The 19,994-nt window shown below is 34.8% G+C and overlaps 2 protein-coding genes across 2 annotated transcripts; both read right to left on the reverse strand.

Moving 5' to 3' along the window:
* Nucleotides 1–4,957: 4,957 nt before the first annotated feature.
* Nucleotides 4,958–6,000, reverse strand: LOC115624499 (serine/threonine-protein kinase prpf4B-like). Its single transcript, XM_030519203.1, is given in 4 exon segments — nucleotides 4,958–5,212; nucleotides 5,272–5,339; nucleotides 5,342–5,733; nucleotides 5,799–6,000. Coding segments are annotated over 4 exon segments (753 nt in total). The 5' UTR covers nucleotides 5,927–6,000; the 3' UTR covers nucleotides 4,958–5,047.
* A 12,956-nt stretch (nucleotides 6,001–18,956) lies between these two features.
* On the reverse strand, nucleotides 18,957–19,955 carry LOC115624503 (chymotrypsin-1-like). The gene is made up of 3 exons (XM_030519208.1): nucleotides 19,693–19,955; nucleotides 19,358–19,634; nucleotides 18,957–19,298 (listed from the first exon to the last, which is right to left on the reverse strand). The coding sequence occupies exons 1-3, from the start codon at nucleotides 19,953–19,955 to the stop codon at nucleotides 18,957–18,959; spliced, it is 882 nt and encodes a 293-aa protein (XP_030375068.1).
* Between the last annotated feature and the right edge of the window lie 39 nt (nucleotides 19,956–19,994).

Here is a 19,994-nt window from a genome sequence, read left to right on the forward strand (position 1 = left end):
AAAAATATGTTGTTATATTTTTTTGTTTAATTATGACCATTTTTAACTAAAGTATTTGATACGTGTGGCATGAAATCATGAAATTGATATCAGAAACATCGTGTATTTATTTAAAAAGTTCGCACTTTGTGCAAAAATTATTATAATTAACCTTTTTTTTTGGTTTTGTTATTTTAAAAAAAATATTTTCTTTCCCACTTTTTGGAAAATAGTTTTTAGAAATAAAATTGATGAACGTTATGTTAAAGTTTAGTATTACTATTATTAAGTAGTAAAAAAATGGTTGTTAGTTATTCTTTTCCACAGCTTTATTTTACCAACTTACTAATAGACTGTTTATTATGTAGGCTGCTCTGACTTCTTACAATGACAGACCAATACGAGTGTCTGGTTGTGCAATTTAAACTTGTAGAGTTCATCCTTCAATCGCTGGCTACAGGACAAAATTTCCTAATAAGCTGGTACATTAAATTTCAATTATCTGTTTGTATGTATATGTTTTGAAAATAGCTTTGAGATGTGATACTGAGAGCGCTCTGCAGTTCATGGGGCTAACTGCATTCAGAGCTGGATTAATTAATTGCAAAGGATAGATAAGGAGGTCATTTGGTCAGTTGGTGGCATGTTTTCTACTCATTTCCCACCACCCCATACCCTAAACCCTTTTCCACAATATTTTAAAAAGCGTCACCCTCACGGAGTTGCCGTAAAGTGAAAGGTGCTGGGCATCGAGGGTCCAGACAAGCGCTAATTAATTAGTTAAGTTTCTTTATTTTGCTCGCGTTGAACTTTTTTAAAGTTGCCTGCAAGCAGCCAACTAAAGAGCCATTGAAGGAATGGGGGTCGCCATAGAAAGTGCATATAGCAGAGGCTATTCAAAATGTTCTGCTAATTATGTATTTCTATGCAAATTAACGATGCGTTGACAAGCTGTCCGACAGTCGGCAACATTGTGGTAAATGTTATTGTTCCGAATTTTCAATGTTGCTGCTAAGTTTTGTTCGGCAAAAGAAACTTTTTAACTAACTAAAATCAATAACACGAATGTAGTATGCATATTTCCAAAAATATTATGCAATGCAAAATGGAAAAGTGAAAACAACAAAGAAAAACTGAAAACATTGAACACAATATAGTAACTACAACAACAATGCCATGCAAATAAAACATAAAGCAGCAGCTACACAATAAACTTTTTTGACAGTCTGTGTACGCGACTGTTGTTTTCGACATTGTTGTTCATGGTGGTGGTGGTCGTGGTGGTGGTGGTGTTGTTGTTGTTCTGTTGTTGCTGTCGCACCTGTTAATACAACAATAACAACAACAACAACAGCAACTACAGTAATAAAAGCAAGAGCAGTAATAACAAAACTTTCATTTAGCTTTTGTTGTGTTGCGCAAAGTTTTGATGCTTGTCAATGCAAAAGAGTAAAAAGCTTACTTGATAATATTTACCGAATAATAGAATAAATTGAGAAACAATTTGCATTTCATAAAATCTAGTTAGACCATAATGTTATTCTACTAGCTGCCAGCTGAAGAAGTAGAAGCAGTTGTTGTTCAAATTATCATAAAATACCAAAAGTCCGTAGCAACTAGAGGATGCTGTAGTTGTTAATTATAAATTATCTAGTTTCAAGATTCTCATCAGAAATATTTGTCTTATACTTGTAATATATTAGATATTTATGTAACACAAAACTAAGCTGAGACTCTTGTGTAGAAATGGTAGTTTCTGAAGTGAAATCTGTATTATGTTTACATTTATCACAGATATATAATTTTTTATATCAGTTTTTAAAGCCACAGTCTGCTTGTTTCTTATTTTGAAAATGTTCTAAGCCAGCGTTTTAAAAATTAAACAAAAGCGAACTCAAAAAGCAACTCAAATAAATTAGAAAACAGAAAGCAACACAACATACCTCCACATTTGTAAACATAGGTGTGCGTAGAAAAAAGCAACTACAATAATCTAAGGCTCAATCTTGATAAGAAAGTAAATAATACAAAATGTTCGCCATTTTTTTTGTAATTAACACATCCGATAAGGCAGACAGACGCACACATAAGAGAGTCCACACATGTGTGTGTGTGTGTGTGTGTGTGTGTGTATTTAAGTGAGTGTTGACTGAATGTCTGACAGAATTGCGTGCTGCAGGCATGAAACCAGAGCTCCAGTTCGGAGTTTGCCACAATTTGCTTCGCAAAGAAGTGTTGTCAGCTCATATTTTATGTGAGTGGCAGTGAAATGTACAAACAAAAATACATAAATACTTACCCACATCACATACATATATAAATGATAACACCAGAGTGAGAACGTATTTTGACATTATTAAATAAAATTCCACTGATATGCTAAAGTGTTGAGTCTCTTTAACAGAACTAATAGGATTTGGAGGCAGCTCGCATTTGAGTCTTAAAAGGTAGCTTATTTTAAAGTCGGTTTGGGGCTAATACAACAGGGAATACGTGATGGTACAACTCAAATATTTTCCAGGCTGATCACGGCTTTTGTCAGTACAGCAGCCGCGACTCTCTTAAATTGTATTTTGAAAAAAATATGTGATTTATGGCCCTAATTGTCGTAAGTATATATTTATAATATTCAGCATCAAAAGTATGGCCAGAGATCATTCTTCAAAGAGTCTGCAGCAATGAAATATAAAGATATTTAAACATTTTACTTTAGAACACTTAAGGAGCTTTCTTTAAACTTATTTGCATGTAGTATGCCTTTTTAATTACTAACTAATTAATATAAAATTTTGGCTAGTACTACTTAAAAATTGTCCTAAAAAGTAATTCATTTTCAAACAACACTTTTTTTGTAGACTAATTAATGAGTAAATTGTATGTCTGTAAGTATACTTATAATATTTATAATATAATATAAATGTTATAATATTCAGCATCAAAATTGTGGCCAAAGATAATTCCAGAAAGGGTCTGCAACAGTGAAATATAAAGAAATTTAAACTTCTTACTTTACTTTTTACTTACAATTATTAAAGAGCTTACTTTGAACTATATGTATGCCTTTTTAATTAGTAACTAATTTATATAAAACTTTTGCTTGTGCCACTTCAAAATCCTCCTTAAATGTAATTTCTTTTTCAAACTACACTTGTTTTGTAGTCTACCCTCAAGCCACTTAGTAAAAATAATTGTAACCACTAGTGTGTGTAAAGCAACATACCTGTGTGGCTGCCTATTTATGAGTTTATGTGTTAGCTCCAAGTGGTGGTGAGCAGAAATACTCGCCCCATACAAGTGCCACAACGTCCAGGTTCACATCAAATCCAGTCAGCAGCTTCTCGTCGTTGTTAGTTGGTTTCATTCCTTTGGGTGGATTATGAGTGAGGTGACCATGTCTGATATAAATCACGTAAAAAGCAATTAAATAAGGATTTAGCAGCAAACATGATGTGGGCAACAAAAAAGCAAATACAAAAACAAATGTAAAACAGAAAACAAGGAAAACAGAACCAAACAGCAATAATAATAATTTCATTATATAAATCGAATATTGATTGATGAATGCGCTTTGCATTTGTGACATTTATTCATGTGCTCGTTCATGCGCTCTGGCCATAAATTAATTGCAATAAAAATGACAACGGAATTGAATAGAATGTCAGCGCATTAAGATAAGTCCAGCGAGGCGGAAAGCATTCATGCAGTTGTGCTCTGCGTGAGTGTGAGTGTGTGTGTATGTGTATGTGTGTTGGGCGTGCCAGAAATCAATGTAACGAATTGCAATGACAGGCATTAAAAATTATTGTTTAACTGAACAGCATGAAGTTTTCAAGTGTCTGGCATTTGCATAATGCGCAGATAAGTATGCTATGAAAATTTGAGCACGCAACTGATGCTTCCTTCCTCTGGCGTGTGCGCCAATCCAAAGTTCAATATAAAAACAATTTCAACAAGGTTTTTTGGCTTGGCTCTCTGCCTTGCCCAACCTCATCAACATTTTGTGGTCTCATTGAGCCAGTTCACTACTAATTGCGCAAGTTTATGGAAGGACATTTGCTGTGAGGACGAGCTGTGAAGTTGCCAGACGTGCAAATGAGTCTGACATTAGGGTTAACAGAATTATGGCATTGGATATTGTTAGTGCTTGTGCGAAATAATATGCTTTCATAAGAGTTTCTAGTCGGATTATATTGGTAGATGATAATCCACTATGATAGCGAATATAATGTAGAAAGAATTAATGAGAATTGGGAAACAACTTCTTCTTATACACTCATAAAAATAAAACTTAAGCTTATAGAGAGGTTGGGCCTTGTGCTTAGTATTTGTGTTCTTGATTTACATTAAGAACAAGCATTTTTTTAAAATTTATTTATTATATTATAAAATAAAACGTTGATAAAATAAATTAAATAAATAACCTTTAAATAAAATAAATAAAAATGCATATAATATAAATTTTAAGTTTAAGGTATGCGAAAAGAGCAAAAACTGAAAGGGAGATAGATCTGTTAGTGAGCTGTTATTGTTTTCCCTTTATATAGGGCATGCTCTGTATTTGTTGTTGGATAAACTATAATATAATATACTAAGAATGCTTTAAACTGCATTACCTAGATCTCTCTAAGACACTGGCTTTTGTATAAAAATAATGCAAAGGTTAATAAATTAAATAAATCACTTTTAAATTAAATGAAATATAATATAGTATGAATTTTAATTAGGTATGCAAAGAGGATAAAAGTTGTTAGGGAGGTAGATGTGTTTCTGAGCTTTTAATGTATTCCCTTTTATGTAGGGCAGATTTTGAGTGTAAACTCAACTAAAAATTAAATTGTCCACCAAATTCTAGTTACAATTAAATTTAGAAAGCTACGCTTACCCTAATTCCTATCTCCATTCTGCTTAATTTAAAAGCTAATACCTTCCAATACTAAGTATACAAGTATATAGCACATTATATAAAAAAACATTTTTTTTTTACCACGCGTAACTTTTGTTTAATTTGGAATTTGTAGTATTGACTTCTAGCAATCAGAAATTGGCAGCTATAGAGGCGCACAAAACTCTACAAGTTGGGACGTAAGTGCAACACAAAGAAAGCTCCATCCCGCGGCACAGGCAATTGGGACAAAAAATCGCCACTATCGTACGAATCATTATATAGTTGGGTGAGATATTTTTGCTTATCCAGCTCGTTGGGTATCATGCATACAGTGTTCTTGCTCAAGGGCTGCAGAATATTGTCGTTACATAGTTTCCATTATTGATTATGTTTAATAAGATGTTTACCATTGAAGCCTTTATGCTCGCCAAACTGCTGAGCGGTGGGGGTTTGTTAAAGGGCTCTCGATTAAAACATTCTCGTCCACACATCTGAGCAAATAGCTGAGGATGTCATTGCGAGCGCGTGCCTCTCTCAAATTAGGATTGGCATCATGCAGCTTGGCTATCCATTCGGTGGCCACAGACTTCTCGCGAAAGTCCATGTTGCAAATGGACTGCTCCAGCCTGCGAATGTCGCGTTGGAACTCTCGATTTAGGTTTTCCAATTCCCGTGTGGCTTCCGCACTGTTGCGACCCTCTCCCTTTCCGCGCGATCCGGAGGTAGATTGTTGGCGCCCACTGCGGTCCGACCAAATCGAGTGCGAGCTGCCACCAGCGCTGGTTTTTTTGGTGTTGCCGGTGTTGGCATTGCCTCGGCGACGGTCACGGTCACGGTCCCGATCACGATCACGATCACGGTCCCTGTCTCTGTTTGAATTTTCAAGTGGTAAGAGCATGCCGAAATATACGAATAAAGCCGAAATTTAGTTTACCTATTTTGACTAGCATCTGTTATATACATTTTTTTGAACAAATTCTTCAGAGAATAGGTTGACTTGGTGTGCATGCTTGGTCTGGTCAAATAGCAGGCTCTGGCTTCGTGTCCAAGACTCTTCGCCATGTATCTGTCCTTGTCCTTGTCCCAATTGCACGCAGTGCCGCTATTTTTTGACACTATTCACAACACATAAGCCGGCAGTCGATAATGAACATGTACTTGTGCTGCCAGGCCTACTGTTTGTACTTATTTATAATCACAGCTGCAATAAGATTTTATATATGCTGAACTTTTCTGCGTTTAATTTTAGGAATAGTGCATTAAAAACTAACATATAGTAAATTATCAGCTCAGCTGCAAAGTTAAATTTGCAGGAGAACAAAAATGTAGGCCTTAAACTAAATAAATTATTATTTTTCATAATACAAATCTGTAAAAATCTGACCCGGACTTGTATATATAACTCTCAACTTTCAAAATATTTCCTTATTCATTAAAGTCTATTTTATCGCCTTTAAAGCCAAAACTTTTTCCAATCCTTCTTCGATTTTTCTTGAATCTGTCAAGATCGTCATTCTAATTTATCAAATAATTTATCAAAATGTAAGTATTTATGATGAAGTGCCATGCGTTCTCAGTTAAATTATAATTAAATGTTAAATGTTATTCTAATTTTGAGACATATATTTAGCTAAAGGTCATAGATAATTCTAATCGTATGAAAACTGACACAAAATAGTGTCTTCTCTAAAAAATGCATTTAAACCCGTAAAAAGCGCTAGTACAATATATTTTTGCTTTTGTTTGGGTGTAAAGATATAGATAAAAAATGAGGCATTATTTTGTTACGAAAATCCTTGGAAAATCCTTGGAAAATCAAGAATACTAAAGAAGCAGGGAATGGCAACAAAAGGGTTCTCTGGTAATACAAAAAATCAGATGTAAATGGTGGGTGTTTTTGTTTTTGCACTCTTCTGGGTATATGTAGTTATTTCAAGACATGTGTGTTTTTAAGACTATATCTGCTGCCGATCTGTGCATTTTGTTAACATATAAGCTAGCAGTTAATTTGTTATTATACTTATTTTAGCTGCAGTAAATGAATAAAAAACAAATAAATTACATTTACCATTAAACTAGAATAGAATTGTGAGTTTTTAAACATATGCATAGTGCCATCAGATTTTCAACAAAATTAAAATTACACGTTTTGAAGCAATAAATATTGCCCAAGATTTCCAGAGTAAGCGGAAATGCTAGCTCAGCAGAAGTAAGAGTCGCAGACACCTAGACAGACACACACCGGGTACAAGTGTAAAAAATGTTGTGACAGGCCGCGGCACATAACATGACTGGGCTTATGACCTTCTCTTCAGGTATACAGATACTGATGTAAGTAGTAAACATATAAATATTTGTAAATACACAATATGACTGGAATACCGCGCTCACACAATTTTAGCGACGAATATCGAGCCTTCGAGCAATTTTAAATTTTTGCACGTTGGCTGTTATTTTGCCTTTCTTTTGTTCATTCTACTGAGATATGTGTATACGATTGTATTTGTAATTTATTGGTTTTGCAGCAGACAGTATTCGCTGTGCATGTGTTTTGCAAACAGTCACAAACTCTTATAGACACACACACACACACATATATATACTTGTATATATACGCTGCGAACAAGGCAAACAGACATTGCTTTCTACATTTGTTGCTCTGCGAGTACGTTTTGGGGGCATGAAAACGCAAACATTAACAAATGTTATGCTGTCCCCTTATGTGTGTATGAGAGTGTATGAGTGTGTGTGTGTGTAGAGTGTAGTGTGACTGTGTAACAAAATTGAGTACGTGTTGTTCTAGCTGTAGAACGTGTTGGGTAAATAATACGTACATGTGTATGTGGGACATCTGCCTGCTTTCGGGCTCGCACTTGCCACAAACTTGGCTACATTATTTTGCTTTTACGCTATGGATTTAGGAACATATCCGATAGCCAATTAAGTGCAGTTAGTATTATTTTATTGTAATACTTTTTATCAAAAAATTAAAGTAAAACATATCTGCTTTATGAAATGAAAACGCCTTTGAATCTGCTTTTAGTTTAACCAGCGTCTTTCAAAATTCAAATCTTCATGAAATGATTAACTTTTTTATCATTTTATTGTAACGTTTTTTATCAAAAAATTTAAGTAATTCCTATCTTCTTTATGTAATGAAAGCGCCCTTGAATCTGCTTTTGGTTTCATCAAAGTTTTCTTCATGAAATTATTAACTTTATATTAGAAATCTTAATATAAATGTTGGCTTGTTCAAAATTCTGCATATTCGCCAGCTTTATCATTTTATTGTAATAATTTTTATCAAGAAATTAAAGTAAATCCTATCTCCCTTATGAAATGAAATCGCCTTTGAATCAGCTTTTGGTTTAATCAGAGTTTCTCAACAATTGGCAAGGAATCTTCATGAAATTATAAGCTTTTTTTTAATCATTTTATTGTAATACTTTGGTCTTGTCTGAGCGCCAACAACTTAACCGAAGCCTTTTGAAGCTTCAATCGCTGATGATATTAAATTAACTACGCGTATGCAAGCTAGTTTGTGCAATTATCAAGTTTACAAAACTGTCAATCGAATAGCCCTACAGCGAAATTTCAGCCACATTATCAGTCCATATGAATTCTGCTAGCCTGCTAAAGAGCTGGATTCGCATGTGGAACCCAGCAAAGTAAAGGACTGAGGAGAGGAGTAGTACCTGCTGTCTGGCTTAATGATGAGGTGCTGCAGCATCAGTAGGACGCCAAGTACTTAGGCACAAAACTCGACCAAAGGCGTACTTTCAAGCCGCAAATTATTGCCACAGTTTCCAACTGCCAAAGCAAATTAGCCAAACTTAAATGACTACTGGCTGGCAGGACACCATTGCCACAACTTTGCAAAAGGATACTGTACTGCACTATTATTGTGCCAACCTGGAGCTACAGCATGGAATCGTAGAAATATCCAGCCCTATTTTATTTATTTATTCACTTATTTCATCGACAAACAAAGCTGTCGATGTAAAAAAGATTCCATACAAAAGAGAACTTAAACTAAATAAAACGAAAGAAATAAAAAGCCTATATAAATTACAAAATTATCTGATAACGAATCCGACTCGGTGGGGGAGATTTTATTTGCCTAACAAGCAGCTACGCCTCTAACCAGACTAGCCATGTCCCTACCATTCTCAAGAGAAAATAACCGGCAGAACTATTATTTATTAAATGTATTGCATGGACATTTCAAGCTTTGGATTTAGTTATTAGTCAAGCATTTGTTTGAAGCTTAGATTTAAGTAAAGGCATTTAATTTAATCTGAAATTCGATTGCTAGCTTTAAGTTGTTAGCAGTTCAATAAATGGCGAATACGATAATATTGTAATGGTATGTCTAGTAACAGCTTCTTTAATAGGCTAGTCTCTTTGCTTCCTTGCTATTATATTAAAGCTCAAAGAAAGGAATGCATGCGTAATTAATCGCAACCTTTGAAATCGAAGCCGACCTGTGCAGTTCGTTATATTTCCTTTTATTGTGATTACCCAATGCCCGTTATCATATATATCCTATGGCTGTAATTTGTAAACTGACACTCAGTTAAGTGTGCTGCTTTGTAATTAAGCAAACTATTCAGTTGTAAAGCTGCAGGCTTTTTTTTTTTTTTTTTTTTATATGATAATACTTTAATTTTCCTGTTATTATTTACAACAACTTAAATTAAACTTATAGAAATATACAAATACAACTTAAACTAGGAGTTCAGTCTTATTTAATTATTTATATCATTTAATTATTATTTATTTAATCTTATATTAAATAAATCTATTAGGAAGATCGGCAGGGTGTGATCTCTTCAGCCTCCTTCTTATTACTCTTGTTCCTTTTCGTCGCCGTTTCAGCAGGCGCCTTGCTAATACATTCACATGGGTTCGCAGACGCTCCATGTATTGCTCAGCCTGCTTATTTAGCACGTCTCCAACTTTTTTCACCCCCAGATCCCTTTCTATGTGTGCCGTTTTCATGTACCAGGGGGCATCTGTTAGGAGGCGAAGGGTTTTCGCTTGCAAGACCCGGATTTTCTGCAGGTGTGACTTTGAGCTGCAGGCTGGTTTGTAAAAAACCGAGAGAGAGAAAAAAAAATTGACTTTTGTTTAAAGTGAACATAAAATTTAACAAATAAATGCATAGTTATAATAATATAGTTTTAGTTGAAATTATATGTAGTTGTAAATCAATTAATTTAGTTATCTTTATATTAACAGGCCTTTTTGTGCGTCCTTTTTATCTTTCATTTTTCTTTTAATTGAAAAAAGCGTGTAACAAAAAATTGACTTTTCTTTTTGAAGTGAACCCAACATATAACAAATAAATGTATAATTATAATAATATAATTTTAGTTGCAATCATTTGTAGTTGCAGATCAATTAATTTAGTTATCTTTATATTAACAAAGTGCGTCAATAATTTTTGATAACAACTCCCAGCCATATTACCTTTCTTTTTTCTTTTAATTGAAAAAAGCGTGTAACAAAAAATTGACTTTTCTTTTTGAAGTGAACCCAAATTATAGCAAATAAATGTATAATTATAATAATATAATTTTAATTGCAATCATTTGTAGTTGCAGATCAATTAATTTAATTATCGTTACGTTTAATTTCTAGCAGCAGCAAATCAAACTATATTAACAAAATAGCCCTTCTTGTGCGTTCATAATTTTGGATGACAACTTCCAGCAACTTTTCATTGCGTACTCGTATGACCTTTGCTTTCCTTTTACCTTTCTCTCTTTCACTTTTAATTGAAAAAAGAGAGAAACAAAATTTACTTTTGTTTAATAAAAATACATAGTTTTTGTCGAAATCATTTATAGTTGCAGATCAATTAATTTAATTAGCTTTACGTTTAATTTCTACCAGCAGCAAATCAAACTATATTAACAAAATGGGCCCTTCTTGGACGTCAATAATTTTTGTTGACAACTCCCAGCAAGTTCTCTTTGCGTACTCGTATGACCTTTGCTTTGCTTTTACCTTTCTTTATTTCACTTTTAATTGAAGTTTGCCATTTGGTCTGAGCGTCGCAGTGTAACTGTTGTCGGTGTTGCTTTTGTTTTTGTTGTTGCTTGCTTATTGTTATTGTTGCTTCAGCTGTTGTGCGACATTCATTTCAGTGTTGGTTTCGTTTGGCTTTTTCATTGGCATGGCGCGTAAATAAATTTTATATCATGACATTTATTACTGACCCTTAAGCTGAGCAACTACAGCAACAATAACAACTACAAGGACAACAGAAACACTGAATCGCACATGCAACCAATACTGTGGTAAATGGCATGTGGCCATGCAGATTACGTAGCTTGCTTGGTTCCAGCGGCGGCTACAATTTTCATTTAAGATTTGTTTTGCTCGCCCCCCATTTGGTAATTTTTTTTGCTCCTTACCTCTGCCTCCTGCTGCATGCAGCTGCATTTTGATTTATTGTAACACTCAATGGCCAGTAGAGCACAGGCTCTGCACACACACAAACACATACTCGTATAGTACTATGAGCAAGAGCCGGCGGCGAGGTCTCAAAAATTTTGCAAACAAAAGGAGCGAGGGTGGCAAGCAAACAACGAATAAAAGCTAAGGAATGAAGGAATGAATGACTGACTGAATGAATGGGGGAAGTAATGCATGAAATGTACGCCAAAGATTAAGATTAAATGTAAGAAACAATTGTTGTTAATTTACGCTGCGTACAAATGCATAAAGAATTAATGAAAGGAGATGGACGACGGTCAGCAATTCAAAGGCAAAGACAAGCAAATAAATGAGGCAGCCTTCGGGGCGCGCTTGGCTCAATATCTTTTAAAGTTAACTTGACTGTGAAATAAGCAGCATGCGCATTGTCTTTGTCTCTGCCTTGGGTTTTTCTTATTATTATTATGTTGGTCTCTTTTTTTTTTTTTGTTCTTCCTTATTTTTTATGTTGAGCATAATTTATTTATGTTTTCATTTTACAGCGAAAGAGAGAGAAAAAAACGAAACATTTAATAGCTTTCGACTTAATAGGAAAATTTCGCATTCTCTGCCGCGGAAATGCCTACATTTCCTGCACCATGAACGATTGTAGTACGAAGCGGTACGATGGGCATTAATGGAAAGAAAGGAAGTGCGACAGAGCCAGCCAGCAACGTGAAAATAATTACATGCTTAATAACAAATTTAATAATGTGTGCAGGCAAGCAGGCAGGCAGGCTCGCGCCGAACTGAGTTGCCAAAGTTTCGGGCTTGCCATTTTATTTATTGTTTATCCCTTCGCTTAACTGTGAATTTCCTCAAGTACGCATGTGTGAGTGTGTATGTGTGTGTGTGTGTGCACTTTTATGCGTTTTAATGAGACTGTTGGCCGCCTGTTTGCGCTCCAATAACAATGAGCATGTGCTCCTTCTTCACTGACCCTTTTGTTGTCCGCTCGCACAGTGTGCGTCATTAAAATACTCACGCACACACACACACACACATACATGCTTATATAGGAAAAGGTATGCTTGTGCATGCATATGGCCCTTATTTACACTTGCCTGCAACTTTCCCTCGCCTCCCCTTTGGCGTATTTTAAGTTGCCTCCTGAAGTGCTGCATGTGTTGGCCTTGTAATTAGTTGTCTGTGTGCATGCGAAGTTCCCTTTGTACTTGTTGTAGGCCTTCGTTTATTATGTATGTACGTATGTGTGTACGTTTGTATTTGAGTATTTGTATGGCAAGTGCTTTGTTTACCTAGCGCAATTTAGCTGGTGTTGCTTGAGGCTCTCTAGCATTTCTGAACAACTTGGGATGCTTAAAACGGAAGCCGTAATACTTAAGTCTAATTGGGCTTAAGTTTTTGGGCGAAATAGCAGAAGAATTCTATGCTTGGCAATAAGTACTTTGCTAACATTTTGAAGCTCGTGCTGAAGGTTAAAGCTGAAGGTATAAAGTATCAGAGAAGCATATGAAAATAAATGAATGCAGATCATAGTACAAGAATGCTTTATTAATTGCTTGGAAAAACATTAGAATATTGATGTAATAGAGTAGTGGTTTTAATGCAATTATCTATTCTACATTATATGCTTTATAACCAAATCAAATGGTAGAATACAAATCAAATAATTGATTATTGGGAATAAAACTTTGTTATTAGTACGCCAACTATATTGAAGAACTTAATTTGTTATTAGCAATCTACAAAAATTAACATTTTAAATTATTTGTGGAATCTGTAGAGGGGTCTGTAATTTGTAAGTGGACATTATAAATACATTGCAAGATTAGGGTTTGTTAACTTTCCGACTGCACTTGTTATTTAAAGCATTATTCTTAAATGGATTTTAAAATGACTTTTCCACCGCTGTAACTACTTTCAACATCTTTCTTTCTTTGTTGTGGTAGAAAATCGACTTGAAATCCGTCTTTATTTGTATTTAAAGAAATAGTAATAAAAAGAAGAAGTTAAAGGGATCAAATTTTTCTAATGTATGTATTAGCTAAGAAAATTTTTCAGTTAATATTTTTACGTACTTCCTGCTTTTATTTCTTTATGCTTGGAATTATTTGATGAGTGTTACCTAACTATTGAAATCCTTAAAGTTACTTTCAAAAAAAAAAAGAAAAGAAAAAAAAAAAAAGCGGCACATATGTGTTCAAAGGGTTTTTATTTCATTTAAAAATATTTGAGTTTATAAAATGGAACCATCCAGATATATGCTTTGAATAAAAATAAGCACACGAATATTTTAATACTTATCAGGTCTGTTACTCACGGCCGCTCTAAGATAGTATAACCTTTTATCATTTAAGGGAAGGTTATAATTATTATAAAAATTATAATTTATTATTATTTATTGTTATTCATTATTATTTATTATGATTTATTATTATTTATTTTTGTTTATTACTATTTATTATTATTTATTATTATTTATTGTTATTTATTATTATTTATTGTTATTTATTATTGATTATTATTATTTATTATTATTTTTTAATATTTATTATTCTTAATTATTACTTATTATTATTTAGTATTTTTTATTATTATTTAATATTGTTTCTTATTATTTATTATTTTTTATTATTATTCATTATTAATCTTTCAAACCGCTAACCTTGTTCATCAGCTTAAAAAATGTAAGTTTTTAATGCATGGTTGCAGGCATATAAACATCGAAACATCCTTTGTTATCAAAATAAAATTTTAAGCAAATTCGAATAAATATTCAATTGAAATGATTGCCATTTATTGACTTTAAAGGAATTGCTTTTCATTCTGAAACAGCTTCATATACTAAGTGTTTATTAGGTTATACTATGTTGGCGTTGTAAACTTAATTCGAAACTCGTGTTAGAATTAGTACGAGTATGTTGCACGTAGAAAGGTAGCCCTCGAGCCCAACTTAAAACATGAAATGCGCGATATGAAACTTTGAACAAGTTGGAGTGCAATTGCAATATTGCTTCCAAATTGCCAGTTAATCAAACTTTAACTACTGTTCGCAGCAACAAAAATGACGGCGCAAAATTGTTGTAAATTAAACTTTAATACACATGCGTTCAACATAAGATCCTTACCCTTATAGCGCACAGCAGCCGAACACACACACACGCACACACATGCACATTTCACCCCCCTTGTTGGTTGAACGAAGCGTTTTACTTCCTGCTGAGCCCACCTGCTGGGCTTGCATGTATATGCGCTGTTAATATTTTGCAATGCCGGTAAAATCTCAGCATGTGGAATACAGAAAAGCGTGTGGCGCACATTCTGCGGCACCATATGCAAAAATCGGCAATGATGAGGCTGAGGCGGCGTCTGCGTCTGCGGCTCCATTTGCTTGTTCACGCTGTATTCGCCATGCGGTGCTTAGCGTAAGAAAAAATCTGTTGCATACTTTACGGCGCCAACGAAATTTTATTTTTAGCGCGCCTGCTGGCAGGGAACATGGCGTATGATATATGTATATATAGTATGAACATATATGTTTATGTGTGCTGCTTATGTAGCTTGCCTGCGTTGGCATATAAATGGGTAGAGGACGGGTTTTTTTATGCTATGGAATTTTGCATATTCCTTTAGGAAAGTTAGCCAAAGCATATCTTTGATTAGCATTATAAAGCTTTTAAATTTTGCGATACACAAGTCGACAGCAATAAATCATACTGTCTGCTAAAGTTTTGTTTAACTTACTGCTTAAAACTACAATTGCTTATATATACTATTTCTTAAAGGTACTTGTATATCTCTCATAGTCTTTAAAAATATTGATGCTAACTTGCTTTTATAAATTTTTTAGGATAAGTTTTGATTGGCAATTGAACTTGCAATCAGCATAATTTTACTTATTTACTTAAACTCTTCATATATTGATAAAACATTTACAAGTTAATAAAAGCATATACATATATGTAAATATATTTAATTGCTGCATATATTTTTGACATTTTATGCAGCATGGAGAAAATAGCTTTATTATTACTTTAGCATTAACATAATTCGAATACTTAAATCTATTCAGAATTTCGGTTTTTTGTTAAATATATTGTTTTATTTTTATTTAATTTACCTCATTTATTTTAGTTTATGTCGACAAAAACAAGCTATCGGCAACGTTATAATGAAGCCTTATAAGCTAAAAACGCCTAAATAGGAGAAATCAAATCGAATTACAATTATGTCTAATAAACGCCTTCGGCCAGCTATCCTAAAATTCAATTGTAGTCAGTAGTTCATAGACCTTCGAAAACATTAGAAAAAGTACATTATAAATAAAAGGAAACTTAAATTAACTAATAGCTAATTAATTACAAGAAAAATAAATAAAAAAGGAATCTCTCACCCAGTGATAGGTAATAGGTATATATTTCTGTTAACAATTCTCAACATCGAATAACTCTCGCTTCACAATGGATCGATAAGATTTCTTTTGATTAGAAAAAACTTCACATTCATGGATTGTGGAACATTAAATGAACAAGTTATTGAAACCAAAAGAAACGAGTGTTTCTTATCGAATGAAAAGTGGCTTATTATGGTGTTGCCTTCGCAGAAGTTTCATTGTTTAGCTTATGATGTAGTTTAGTACTATTTGCCTCTTTTTCTTACCCTAATTGGATATCACATATCACTGCCTGTTTTAAACCACAACCTTGAATAGTTCTAAAATATCACAAGCATTGCAAGAGCAGTCGAAAAATAATGCAGCGTTGAAGCTCAAATGCATGTCTCAGCTCACACACATGGAAACATAGTTACGCACTCATTTACACACACACATATATATAAATACATACATACGAATGGTAGGTATGTGTATACTTGTCTGCCTGGGGTAATAATTTAACTTCAGCGCAGCAAGACATGCAATTTAATTTTAACAAAACCTGACATTATCACACACCAACATTGCCAACAACAAGCAAGCAGCCGACACGCACACATACACACAGACACACACACACACGCACAGATAGAACGGCAGAGAGAAACGCTTACACACATCTATGTGCAGATACTTTGGCTTTGCATCATGAGGGCCCCGACAGCAATGGCAACAGTAAAAGCAACGGCAACAACAGAAACGCGGCCGAAGCTCCAGCACAAAGTTGGTAACATAATAAGTAGCAATTTTCGGTTTCCGTTTTCCGGGCCAAGCAACAGCAGCAACAGCAGTAGCAGTAGCAGCAGAAGCAGAAGCGTCGGCAACCTACCATAAAAATACATAAAATTGCGCCAAAAAAAGAAATAAAAGAAGAATGTAGTAAAAAACGCAAAAACTGTAGCCCAAAAGCCAAAAGCCAATGGCAACTGCAATGGCGGCCTGGGGCTCACTCTACAGTGGAATAATATCATTCTCTAATTGGAGAGGCTGTAATAAAGCAATCAGTATAATAATACATACATACAAGTGTATACAAAATCAAAAGCTCTTGTTCATAGATGAACTAAATACCTGAATAATTCGAAATGCAGTAATAGCTTCTGAAGGTTTTTAAGTATAACTATGCTGATGCAATAAAGCAACAGACGATTAGAGTTTCTATATAAAGCTGTGAATTAAAAATAAAGAAGTAAATCTTCTCATAAATGTTCGTATATGATTACTTTTTATTTGCATTATCCTTAGTTTAATTAAATATAGTATAAAGTATAGGATACAACTTTTGAGTCTTAAATAATTACACAAAACGTTAATTAGTTATGATTACAAGTGCTGGTGTATTTAAAAAAATCTTACTTGTATTTGGATTTTCAAAATGTGGAAAAAAAACTAAATACTACTTTTTAAATGAAAGTTATATTCCCATTGGTCGAATTGAGGTTCGGCAGCTAAAAATAAAGTGAAAATGATATGATTAGGCTTTAACCTTTTTCTAAGCGCTGTAAAAAGTTGGATAAATACTCGTATTAGTTGCATAAATGAAATCCAAAGCATTAGTTAAAATATTAAAGAATTCAAACATTTAATAAATAAATTGATTTAAGTAATATTTTTATTTAACGGCAAAGCAGCTTTATTTAAAAATATTATCCGGTCCTTTTTTGCTGCTACTATACTAGTTGCTTTAAATGGGTAATGGATCATATCGCGTACATACAATATTTTTTATTATGGAAATACTTTTCGTTGAAAGCACAGGCTTTTATTGTTTTTATAAATATTGATATTCTATTTTTGATAATCCATATCAAGGTGAAAATTAAAAATAACATTTAATTAAAACTATTTACAAATAGACACATACCTTTAAATAGTTTCAAGTGCTTCCACGATTTGTGGCAACACAATTGCCGAATGCGAAATTATTTAAAAATATTAAACACAAAATGAAACGAAACCAAAACAAATAATTATTTCTACTTTTCCCTAATCAGCATAGCAAGAAGATTCGCTTTTATTATTCATAGAAAGAACTGGCTTGTTACAAACCATATAAAGTCGTCTTCTTGCAAACAAAATCTTTGAACCAATATGTCTGCGGACCCCAAACTTGCATGTTATCTTTTCTTATCCATGGAAGAACTAGCTTGTTACAAACCATATAGAGCTGTCTTCTCCGTTTTATAATGCATTGTAGTCCTATTTATTTTTTATTGGAATACTTTTTAATTAAAGTAGCTGGTTGATAGTATTTAAAAACTGTAACTGACTATTGTATTACTTGAATCTTGCTTCTTTTTCTTCTTTTTTTTTGACATTAGTTTGCCAAAATGGCACACTGTGTAGGAGAAGCAAGCAAGCAAGTGCATGCAGAGTAAATTGGAATTTTATAGTTGCAACTTCTTGGCGCTGGCAAAGGTAACAAAGAAAAAGTAAAAGAGGAAGCAGACGCTGCTCGTATACTCGTAACTGTTGAAAATGAAGATGCTGCTTGGTGATAGTGATGCCAACACCAACTAATTTAGCTGTGGATGGGAGTCTTGAGTCTGAGTCTGAGTGTGAGTTTGAGGCAATGTTCTTGCTCTTGCACTTGCACTCTTCAGTCATCGCGAAGACGACAAGACAACAAAACTGGCATTTGGCACTCTCGTTAGCATTTTACAACACTGGCCGGGCGACAGTAGGGTTGTCTGACTGCCGCTGCCACTGTCGCTGTCGCTGAATTACAGAAGTTCAAGTTGCAGAAGTCAACTCACGTTCGTTGCGATGATTTGTGACCAGCTGCAAACTTTTTGCACAGCCATTTTATATTATTATTTCTGCGCCTGCACTTCCGCTTCCGTTTGACTTTGCGCACAGTGTTGCATGTAAATTTTTGTGCCAGCATACCAAACAGTTGTGAGCCCTTAGTTTTCCCTTTTTTGTCTTTTTGTGATCGCTTATCACACAGCCAGACAAACAAAGGAAGCGCATGTATGTGACTTTGTTTTTGTTAATGCACCAAGTGCATGAGGGTGCGCGTGTGTATGTGTGGGTGTGTGTGTGTGAGTGTGTGTGAGTTTGTGGCTGTTGATTTAATCTCTGGTGTTGACTTGTGGAATGGAATGGCTGAAGTGTTTATGACTTCATTATAAATGTCTGTCGGAAAAGTGACAAACTGCGGTAGACGGCACATTTCTATCCACTTTTCTAAAACACATTTATTTAAAGCTACATGACTTGACTAATTAATAGATATATCGCTAGATTGTGGAACGCCGCAGCTCCTGTTAGCTGATAAACTGTGCGATCAACCCAGCCTTCGAAATACGTGTAGTTTACGAATTTAATGGCGTCAACACGAATGCATTGCTGAGCTCCACCGATGATGCCCACCAAGTGGTCCTCGCATAGCAAGGGACCGCCCATATCGCCGGCGCAAATATTTCCGTCAGCCTCCGGTTTTGTGCATAAATTACCCTCCGCGTGGTAGTCTCTTATTTTCTCGCTGCAGAGACTATGATTGGCTATCACAACATCCAGGAACATTATTTCATTTGCATAAGGGCCGTGCTGCACCAAATAGAGCGTCAAAGTAGAGGCGAATATTGGGAGCTGTGTTATGTGCTTACCATGAACATTTGGCCCCAGCCCATGGTTGTGCAGCGCATGCCGATCTCTAGCGCAAAGGGTTTCCGCTTCACCACGGACTTGACGTGGCGCACATTGCGAGGTATTCGTTCCACCAAACGCAACACAGCCAAGTCGTTTTTCACATACCTCTTATACTTGGGATGCACAACTATGCGGTCGACGCGACGGCGATCTTGTAACGATAAACTTTTCAGCCTATACAGCGTGCCGAAGACCACAATTATCCTGCGAGGACTCATAAGCGCCATGTACCTGCTTTAGGGAGGCAGTCAGTCAGCGCCATTTTGTTTGCTTCAGTCACTCGCACACTTACTCTGCAACGCAATGGGCAGCTGTGAGGATGGTCCGGCTGCTGATTATGACGCCCGAACAGAAATGATTGTCGCCCGCATACTCAATGATGTTTAGGGTTCGAATGGACACCACATGCCTGGCAAGCTGGCCATTATCAGGTAGACTTCCACCAGCAATGAGCATTTCAAATGTATCATCACTGAGATCCGACACTGTGCCCCGATCACATTGCACAGTACTACATCCAATAATGATAGATGTAAGTGTTAGAAAAGCGTTCATTTTGAGTTTAATTTCAAGCTTCAGTTTTTACTTAAAAAT

The sequence above is a fragment of the Scaptodrosophila lebanonensis genome, unplaced genomic scaffold (genome assembly GCF_003285725.1).
Source record: "Scaptodrosophila lebanonensis strain 11010-0011.00,11010-0021.00 unplaced genomic scaffold, SlebRS2 tig00000059-arrow-arrow-pilon, whole genome shotgun sequence".
Classification (NCBI taxonomy): domain Eukaryota; kingdom Metazoa; phylum Arthropoda; class Insecta; order Diptera; family Drosophilidae; genus Scaptodrosophila; species Scaptodrosophila lebanonensis.